Below are 9734 nucleotides of genomic sequence, written 5' to 3'. Positions count from 1 at the left end.
GGCATATTCACAGCATTTCAAACCACATGGCCGCAGACCAACAAACAACACAATTTCTGTCTTGTTACTGATTCACCTACAATGGAATACTTTCATCCGCAAAGATTTCACAGTTTTTAACATGGACCGCAGTCCGATTTTAATGCATAACCACCTTTAAAAAAAGCTTAAAGCAACAATTGAGTCCGTCAGTAGCACAGGAGAAAATAACAAAGCTGATTTGATTTGTAAGTAAAACAGCTATTTGTGTCAAACACATTTGAGATAAAGCTGTTTCTCCTAGCACAATAACACAAATCACAATAATGCTAACAGTAATGCCCTATATTCTTCATTAACTCTATTTCAAAGCACAAAACTATACAACAACAGACTTCACATACACTGTAGCTCAACAATAAAAGTGGATGACACTGATAAAAACAGCAAGAAAGTACTTTCAAAGAACGTCACCTATTTCAGACAAAAGGTTTTGTTTCTTACCTTCTCCAAATGATGTGTGTGTTCCCTGTGAGAGGTGTGAGGGGACTTTAAATTGGATGGAAAACTTGGGTACTTGTACTCCTTTGGTGGATTAATGGTTAACGCCTTCAGATATACATGCTTAACTACCATGTTTCCTTCCTGTAAAACCAACGGCCAGTCAGGTTCCAGTCCGCTGATACAATCAAATGAATATTTATAAGGACGTAAATCGCCTGAAGCGGCCGCGGCTGCTTTGCTTCTGGTTTATTCTGCAGGACATGTTGCTTCAGGAAATAAAGGCAGAAAGAGATTTAAGGTTTTTGTTTTCATGTTTTATTGAAAAAAAGGAAATCAACGTAAACAAAGAATTCCCAAATGATGTCAAAGTTCACAAGACGGATATAACTTATTGCTTTACTCATACATTCACAACCTGGACTCGATGTTATGGAACAACACACAATAACAGAGGTTTCCTCTCGTCTTTGACATCTCTTTAGTGACTTGGCCGAGGCACGAACCTGCGTACCACGTTTCAAGTAGACACGACTCCAGATGACCTAGTACAGTGATCCTCCACCGTGTTTTTTAGGGATAATGAGATGTGTTACATTCAGCGTCATTCATATACGTATATACACCAAATCCCCTCCAATAAAGGAGCACAACAACAACAACCCAACAGCAAGGCAATCTTTTCAAGTCATTAGAAAAAAAACAAGCCTTGATTTTAGTGGATTCTTCTGACTGATCATTTTATGACAGCAACATGATATAAGGCAGACAAAAACAAAAGAACATAAAAGTTTGCAAAGCTTCATGCAGGCTATCACCCTTATCATGATATGACTTGAATAATGTCAGTCGTGTTTTATCAATCAAGTCCTCTCTTTGCTTTCGGTTGGTGTCTAAAAAAAATATAAATATATTTCTGTACAGCTCTATTAGTCCTTTAGGGTTAGTGTTAAAACACACACAGCGTCTGGTCTTCAGAGGCCAAAGAAAAGAAGTGTCCATCTGTCCCACATGATCCTCAGAGAACCGTGAGGTCGTGGCAGGACTTTGACTTCTGCCTGAAAGCCATCTTCTTGTTCTTGCGCGCGACCATGCGGCCCAGAAACCTCTTGGCCTTCTTGCCGATGCTCTCCCTGCGCCTGCAGTTGGCCATGCGCCGTGCGTTCTCCTCCTTGCTGTCTTTCCTCAAGCGGATCTGTCGGACGATGCCCTCGAAAAGGTCCCGCACGTTGTGGTGGAGGGACGCGGACGTCTCAATGAACTTGCAGTCGAACACCACTGCGCAGGCACTTCCCTCTGCGATACGGAAAACATGGAGAATAGGAAATTAAAACTCTGAGGAAGTGTACATTTAAGAAGACGTTCAACAAACAGAGTATTTAGGTCATTCTAAAGTGCATAGAGAAGCCTTCAGAGATAATAGTTTGAAATCTGTGGCACAGTTTGGAGTAGTATATGAATGTGGGCCTGTGCTGAGCCTGAGCAGTCAAGTGAGAAATTAGGCCTGAACCCATGAAGGATGGTCAAGCCCCTGTAGTTCTTTCAGATTGGAGCATTAACAGCCTAAAGGGCAGTTTTTATGCTTCAAATGATAAATATTAGATTATTTAAACTCACTAAAATCCACTTCCCCTCACCTAAAAATGTCTATCCGCACCACTGGTGCACATTTTAGGCTCAACAGTGAGTCAATTATACTGACTTACCATCAACAGACACCTCTCTGGACCGCACCAGGTCGCTCTTGTTGCCCACAAGGATTATGGGAATGTTCTCCGACTGCCTGGCCCGACGCAGCTGAATCCGCAGCTCTGACGCCTTCTCGAAGCTCGACTTGTCGGTCACTGAATACACGATGATGTAGGCATCTCCCATCCTCATGCACTGCTCCTTCAGCCACTGGGTGTTATCCTGCAGGACAGAAACAGATGCTGAGTTGAGCATTATTCATGTCTGATACAATCCTGTGGCCTAATATCCATGGAGTCAATGTTGATGGATAAACATTTCATAAATAATATATAGCTCACCTGTTCCCAGATGTCGTACAACACAATGGATGCCTCCTCTTCATCCACCACGATAGATCTGTCATAAGTGTTTCCTGAGGGGGCAAAAAAAAAAAGAAATATTACACATCGGCGCAGACACTTATCTGAGTTTGTCTCCAATGTGTGCTTTTGCTTTTCATCAAACTGATTTCAGCACATTTCTCTTTTGTAGTCTGCACACTGAGCTGAGCTGATCACAGCCTGTGATCAAACCAGCCTTTTATATTTTCCCTTCACATTATGCTACTGGATGTTTCTGACAGCTGTACGACTGAGGGCAGGACTGGTGCCTGGCTGAAGATGGAAATAGTAATAATCAATGCAAGTGTAAAATAAGAAGCCTGTCTTTTTTTATATTAAATCAGCTCCACTTTAGCACTATGCATCCTAGATACAAATTATTTTAATTTAGAGTTTATATGGCTTCATGTCTTTCATAAAAATACAAAATGATGTGTTTTTAAAATGTGTTTGCGTCCTTGATTGTTTTTTATGTAAATGTTGAATTGTTTTTAAAAGAAGAAGGTGGTCTTTAAACACAAGTTCAAAAAGCTAAGCCATAAAACCTTACATCTAAGTATGGGTTATCAGCATAAACTGACATATTGCTCATTATTATGTGGACTAAATTGACCTTGGACAGACCTAATTGTCACACGTGACTAAACAGGCAGTGCACATCTGGAGTGCATCTGTGTGCGTGGGTTTCAAGGGTAGATGAGTCATCCCCCAGCATCACCATTTACCTGCTTCATCGCAGTCGTGACCGGGATCCTCGACTCCCCCAAAGACGCGCGCCAGGCTGGACTTGCCGACGCCGTGCTCCCCGAGGAGGACCACCTTGTACACCTGGGACTCCGCCTCGCTGCCGGTGGAGATCACGGAGTCGGAGGAGTCCGAGGCGCAGCTGCCCCGGTGCTGCTCGGTCGGGGAGTAGGACGTGCAGCGCAGGAGGTTGGACAGCTCGTCAGTTTGCCCGGTCTCTGGCATCGTGGCGCGCAGGTCCCGGTCGTCCACAGGCATGCTCCTGCGGTGCAGGTTGGGCAGATTCATGGGGAAGGGCATGCTCCCTCTCCTCTTGTCCATGTTCCGCAATTTGTCGCCCTTGTTCAAAGTCATTGTGCGTTTATCGCGTGGATCTGTGGACACATGCGCCGTGCGTAAAATTGGGGATCTCATTCTCATAGTCGACCTGAGCACACGTGTTCTGCCCTACTCAATATAATAAAAACGCCAAATAACTAACACTTCAAATGTCTCGTCAGTATTGAAGACACTTACCCGGTGCTGGTAAATAAATCAAACGAAGGCAATACAATAATCCTCGGTTTGAAGAGATCTTGTGATCGGTGAGGCGTTATTTGCTCGAGTCTGATGAGAGTCTCTGCTCAGTGTACTTATACAGGACCGGGAGTGACGTCGGCAGGGATTCGCCCCTGAGAATCACGTCTCCGCTTATTATAGTGGTGCGTAACGGTACCATCATACAGAGGAGGGAGGGGCGGAGGGAGGATGACTGAGAGCGCAGAGGAATCTCCCTTCCGCATCTCCAAATGGAGCTTTCTTGTGAGGGGGCGGCCAGGGATGAAACCTTGAAGAGGGGAAGCCCACTTAAAGCCAGAGAGATAGTGTATAAATATTTAATAATAATATAGAGCATAAGACGGTGGAAGGATATCCTCATGATGCAAGCTAAATATTAGGGCGCAGATAAGTGGAAATGTGATCCCCCTGTCTTGCTTAAATCCGTTTTGAGTTTCATGTTCTCTGTCATGTGGAGATCTTTGCTTCACTCATTCCATTTTAGTGTTGGGGAAGGTTGTTTGAATTTCGAGTTATCTAATTTCAACGATGAACACGTTTTGACATGATTGATTCGGTTTTCTGTGGCAGCTTAACCATGCTCTCTTTTCTAAACCGGTGCAATACCATTACATGCATTTCATGGATTTATTTTTATGAATGGTGGTTGATGTTGGTTTTAAATTTGAAATGCACTAAACCCGAGGAGCACTTCTCTAAACTGCCATCACACGTGGATACATGTTCTATCATATGTGCAAATAAAAATAAACATTAAGAATTCTACACACGGTGAAATGTATTTATCATTCATCCCCCATTCTTCCTCCTGCCACCTCATTGTCTGAAAAGTGAAGGCATGGCTGAAATTAAATGTCCTTGGATTTGCAGCTGTAATCATTGATCGACCTAAAACACACTGAACTGTGTGGTTCTCCTGATCCATGCCTGAGATGAATGATACAAAAATGCTATAAGATATCTTGTCTATATACCAATGACTGTAAGTACATAGTCTATAGTCTATAGTCTATATAGAGGAAAATATGTGAATGTCATGTCCTAAAGGAGCTCATGACTCCAGGTCATTTTTCTGTTTTGCTTCTGCATGTGTTATGGTTTCATTGTTCCTTGTATTTGACATATATTGGACACACAGAGGCAACAATGAGGCTTCATGTGCTTCCCAGTGTGAACCATGGACTCAGGATTATGTGTTGCTGCCCCCTTGTGACAGTAGTTGGTACATGCACTATTTAACCTTTAGAACTCTTTACATTGGTGTGTTTGCAAGCACGTGTCAAACATTCAGTATTTTATGAATATCAGTCGTGAAAAAATAAAGCAATCGACACACAGATTTATCATAATATATATTCTTTAGTAAACATCTGTCCTCTTTCTCTGCATGAAGTATAATTCATCTAGAGTTTTTCATATTCAATATTTGATCTTCAGAGAGATTTTGCCTAATTTCTTTGATTCACAAAGTCGATATAGATTCGCTCTGAAAAAACCTAAATTAGTGAGTGACCCTTACACCCTGTGCTGTAGTTGATAGGACCAATATGTCATTTATCACCATATGTGTATCATAATGTTTTTGATGGACTTTAAGAACTCGATTTTTTAACTATAAGGTCAATCGAACAAACGATTCACTTTCAGGATAAAGAGATTTTGGAAACAATATTATGATTATCGATTTCCAGAAAAAAATACATTTAAAAAATCTGCATTTAGATATTTCATAACTTCATCACATGCTTAAAAAATGTTCAAGTGTAACTCAGAGTATTTATCTATATCTCTATCTATATCTACATCTGTATCGCTATCTATATAAATATGTATCTGTATCTATACATTAATCATTATGTCTTTCCTCATTAATGTACTTTACATAAACTGTGTTATATCCTTAATTTGCTTGATATCTTCCTCCAGGCTATTTATATCAGTTCAGGCAGCTTCTTGTATAAATCTACAGAGGAAGAATATATTACGTGTACAAACGTTATATTAACACCAGGATGTAACATATAATCATATAACACATTAATATATATAACTCAAACACGCTGCTCTCATGGTCCTGGATGTGTTTCCATGATGACCTCTCTAGCGCCCTCTGTCGCTCCAGGAAACCGGAAGTCACCGTTTTTAAAGGCCACATTGCGCATGTGCGAGCCTCTCGTGTCTTCGACCTCTACTACAGACCGGTGAGATCATCTCTGCTCTGCCTCGAACTCACTTCAATTTCAACATAAAGCCATAACTCTTGTGTGTAACTCAGTGTGTGTGCAGCTGCGTTAACCTCAGCTCCTCTCTCTGACCGCTAGCTCGTCTTTTAGCCTCGTTTTTCCATCTGCAGCTGATTATTGACCTTACGTGTGTCCGTTTAACTTTGCACACTCTGTTCCTGCTCGTTTTGTGAGGTGATCACACGTCGATCCTGACTGTCGCTTGTTGTGTTGTGTTGTGTTGTGTTGTTTCGTGTACACAGCAGCCTCCTCGCATCACCTCCAGCCTCCTGTCGTTGACCTGAGCCGCTCGTCCCGTCGTCATGTTCGCCTGCGCCAAGTTCGTCTCCACGCCCTCCCTGGTGGTGAGTGGGTCCTCCTGGGTGTTTGGGTTGATCGCAGACTCCTGTCCTCGGTGTAGTTTAGTGTCCGAACCTGCATATGTGCCCCGAAACACACGGTTCTATCGTGTTAGCTACCTGTGCTAACACCAGCTCTCAGCTGTGTAGCCTGTTTGACCCCCAGCTGCTGTCTCACACACTCAGTCTGTCCCCTGTGTCCTCATGTACAACTGTTTATGCTCCACTTTAGACTGATGTGAATGTGTATTGTCTTAAGTTATTGTAATATACACCTGAGACATTTAACAACGGAGCTGTTACAGCAACTAGTGTCACAGGAATAGTCTGTGAATAGAGATTGTCAGTCTATGGTCATTGTGTTGAAATGTTACTTAAGGCTGTAATATAATCAGGATAATGGACCTGTTTCCCCACCGGGTGCACCAATAAGTTGGAAAGTCTGAAAGTCAATCGTTTGAATTTTAGGCCTTTTAAAAAGGCTTGAAGGTCCAGTCGAAGATTTAGGTGAAAGGGATCTATTGGCAGACATTGAATAGTAAATGATCCTAGTGATGTTTTCACTCGTGTGTTTCATCTAAACTGTACAAATTGTTGTTTTCTTTACCGTAGAATGGGCCTTTTATATTTAAATACTTCCTCTCTATGGAGGCTGCCATGTTTTTTTTACAGTAGCCCAGACTGGACAAACTAAACACCTTTTGAGTTTTTATGACAACTGAAGGCGACCACAGGTTCTCTTTCATGTTTGGAAGGGGGTATTCAGCTGCAACATGCAAATTCACCACCAGATTTCATTAAATTCTACAGATTGAACTTTTAAATGTCTTTCGGTATGTCTTAAAAATTAGTTTCTTCTTTTAAGAAAAATGTTTTTTGCGGTGTGCATTGTTTGTAACGTCTGTGTGTTGTAGTTTCTCAACAATACAGATATAAAAAAACAATGTGGAACTGATCCTTCAAATATCCTGGTCAGAGTTTATCACAGTGCACGGCTTAGCTTTGGGAAAACCCTGATTAAAAGTGCTATGCAGAAAATTGTGCCCTGTAAACATTTGAGTGTTATAATTAATTATCATTAGATCGTGTTAACGTCTACTGCAGCAATTACTGCAGATTATTATCTCATTTTGCTTTTCAGATTGTTCCTTTTTAGTATTGAATTAAAATTATATTATTATTATTATTATTACTATTATTATTATAGAGAAACACAAAAGTTCCCACAATGAGAAAGCACTTGGCATCTTAAACTATCATCAGAATAGCTGCCATTCCTTTATGTCAATCAGTTGATATGGTTCCACATGTATAAACTGCTGGGTAGCCAATACCCATCATTCCCCTTTTATATGCAGAACTCTCATTTCGCAGAGTAACGGTGCAGTACTATTTTTCCATCTGAAAGGTAATGGAGTAGAAGTAGAAGAGTAAATGAAGTTTAGTATTTCAGACAAATGACAGATGTCAGTGTAAGATGCAGGTAGAAACAATCATTGTGTGCATGTGTGCGTTTGTAATTTACTTTTTAAAATTATTTGTATTCTCTTCTGAATACAGATCCGTGCTGGATCCCGGGTACTGTACAGACCACTCTCAGCAGCAGTAGGCTCAGATGCCAGGAAAGCAGAGGTGAGTGACAAACTGTACTAGAGATTCTACCCGACACACTGAAGGTATCACAATTTAATTGATCTCTTTTGCTATTCTTTTTTCTTCATTATACGTTTGTGTTTCAGACTGCCTCACTCCTTGCACCACAGTCTATCTCAGCCTCTCAGCAGCAGCTGGCAGTGCGGGGTTTCCAGACCAGTGCCGTGAGCCGCGACATCGACACTGCCGCTAAGTTCATTGGTGCAGGAGCTGCCACTGTGGGAGTGGCTGGATCTGGAGCTGGAATCGGAACAGTGTTCGGTAGCCTTATTATCGGATATGCCAGGTAAATTAAACACATCATCTGTCATTTAAGGGCATTTTAAAATCTCCACCTATAAAGTGGAGTAACTGTCCAGGATATTATTAATGCGTTATACCTCTAACTTCTTCTCCTTCTCAACAGGAACCCCTCGCTCAAGCAGCAGCTGTTCTCTTACGCCATCTTGGGCTTTGCTCTGTCTGAAGCTATGGGTCTCTTCTGTCTGATGGTTGCTTTCCTAATTCTGTTCGCCATGTAAACTAGCTCAGCACTTGGTGTTAAAGGGAAACACATCACAAAGTCATCCTCTTATCGTGTTGCTTATTCCCAGTTATTCGTGTTCCTTAAAAAATTGTGATGTATGAAACTCTGGCAAACCCAAGTCATTTTAAATGACGGTTTGACACCATATTGTATTTTTAATCAAATGTTTTTGTTCACAAACATGCAACCAATAATGGAAGTAAAAGAGTTAATTAATCAAATGTGTGTGTACATTTGTGTTTTTACATGTGTCCAGGTTTATTTTGTCTGTTTATTTCACCTTAGTTAGGCTGCAACCAAAAATCATTTTCATCATCAATACAATTGTACTCATTATTCTCAGTAGCTCAAGTGATCATATTTTAATTGCTTTGTATTTTAACCAAAGTAAAAAGTCCCAATGATGAGTTTACTATCACAGAAAACTGGATAAATGGCACAGCGGAGAAGTTAGGCTAAGGTTAGATATTCGAAAGGCAATTACCACGGATCATAGGGACCATCAATAATTCACTCTTCCTGTTTGAATTGGAGATAGTTGCATTACTTTTAATAGCTTCTGTGTCATGTGACCCACTGACTCCAAACCAACTGAAGTCTTTTATTATCTGAAATAAACAGGGCACACCTCTTTTCTGGGGAATGTAGTGCTGTTTATATTTTATATGAAAAATAATATTAAGCTACAATCATATTTGTTCAATAGCTCAATTTCATGTGACCCTCTGACTTTGCATCATTTCAGATAGTATTTCTACACTAGACAAACGGGACACATCCCTTTTATTTGATGGTCTGTCCTCCATTTTATATTCATATTTGAAATATTTCAGTAACTTCCATGTCAAGTGACCCACTGACTCCAAACCAATGCTGAACAGTATTATTACCAAACATAAACAGGACAAACCTTTAAGTGTTTCTGATATTTTATATTGAATATTAATACATCACATAATTTATTCTGTAGTATTATTAGCAATTCTCTCTGAGAAGCTCTAAGATTGGAATTTTGGCATCTTTCCTTTAAATAAAACAACAAAACTCTTTAAACCAAATTCCCTTTAAACCAACTTGTTGATTAATAATTTCAGATCTAATTTCAGTTACTGGTAATCTG

At 40.6% G+C, this 9734-nt stretch overlaps 2 protein-coding genes across 4 annotated transcripts; one reads left to right on the top strand and one right to left on the bottom strand.

Moving 5' to 3' along the window:
- Window positions 1-782: 782 nt before the first annotated feature.
- rrad (Ras-related associated with diabetes) lies at window positions 783-3951 on the bottom strand. Of its 2 annotated transcripts, XM_035162763.1 has the most exons (5): window positions 3813-3951; window positions 3278-3670; window positions 2511-2584; window positions 2187-2391; window positions 783-1776 (listed from the first exon to the last, which is right to left on the bottom strand). In XM_035162763.1, exons 2-5 carry the CDS (start codon window positions 3648-3650, stop codon window positions 1499-1501), a joined length of 930 nt encoding a protein of 309 aa, XP_035018654.1. In that variant the 5' UTR covers window positions 3651-3670; window positions 3813-3951; the 3' UTR covers window positions 783-1498. The 2 variants fall into 2 exon arrangements, with proteins under 2 accessions (XP_035018654.1, XP_035018646.1); XM_035162755.1 differs by having other exon boundaries at window positions 3278-3951.
- Window positions 3952-5946: 1995 nt separating this feature from the next.
- Window positions 5947-8835, top strand: LOC118113735 (ATP synthase F(0) complex subunit C3, mitochondrial). Of its 2 annotated transcripts, none has more exons than XM_035163681.2 (5): window positions 5947-6055; window positions 6340-6441; window positions 7996-8067; window positions 8175-8374; window positions 8495-8835. In XM_035163681.2, the coding sequence occupies exons 2-5, from the start codon at window positions 6400-6402 to the stop codon at window positions 8607-8609; spliced, it is 429 nt and encodes a 142-aa protein (XP_035019572.1). In that variant the 5' UTR covers window positions 5947-6055; window positions 6340-6399; the 3' UTR covers window positions 8610-8835. The 2 variants fall into 2 exon arrangements, with proteins under 2 accessions (XP_035019572.1, XP_035019581.1); XM_035163690.2 differs by having other exon boundaries at window positions 6002-6116.
- The last annotated feature ends 899 nt before the right edge of the window (window positions 8836-9734 follow it).

The sequence above is a fragment of the Hippoglossus stenolepis genome, chromosome 1 (assembly GCF_022539355.2).
Source record: "Hippoglossus stenolepis isolate QCI-W04-F060 chromosome 1, HSTE1.2, whole genome shotgun sequence".
NCBI lineage: Eukaryota > Metazoa > Chordata > Actinopteri > Pleuronectiformes > Pleuronectidae > Hippoglossus > Hippoglossus stenolepis.
Note: the sequence above shows the minus strand (reverse complement) of the source record. Positions and strands in the feature narration are given on the sequence as shown.

Bases quoted from the DNA above. Each gene is read 5' to 3' on its own strand.
- rrad (XM_035162755.1), bottom strand. From the start codon at position 3,716: ATGAGAATGAGATCCCCAATTTTACGCACGGCGCATGTGTCCACAGAT. The intron at 2,392-2,510 runs GTGAGCTATATA...TCTGTCCTGCAG, and splicing joins TGTACGACATCTGGGAACAG to GATAACACCCAGTGGCTGAA. The intron at 1,777-2,186 runs GTAAGTCAGTAT...TCCGTATCGCAG, and splicing joins CAGAGAGGTGTCTGTTGATG to AGGGAAGTGCCTGCGCAGTG.
- LOC118113735 (XM_035163681.2), top strand. From the start codon at position 6,400: ATGTTCGCCTGCGCCAAGTTCGTCTCCACGCCCTCCCTGGTG. The intron at 6,442-7,995 runs GTGAGTGGGTCC...TTCTGAATACAG, and splicing joins TCTCCACGCCCTCCCTGGTG to ATCCGTGCTGGATCCCGGGT. The intron at 8,375-8,494 runs GTAAATTAAACA...CCTTCTCAACAG, and splicing joins CTTATTATCGGATATGCCAG to GAACCCCTCGCTCAAGCAGC.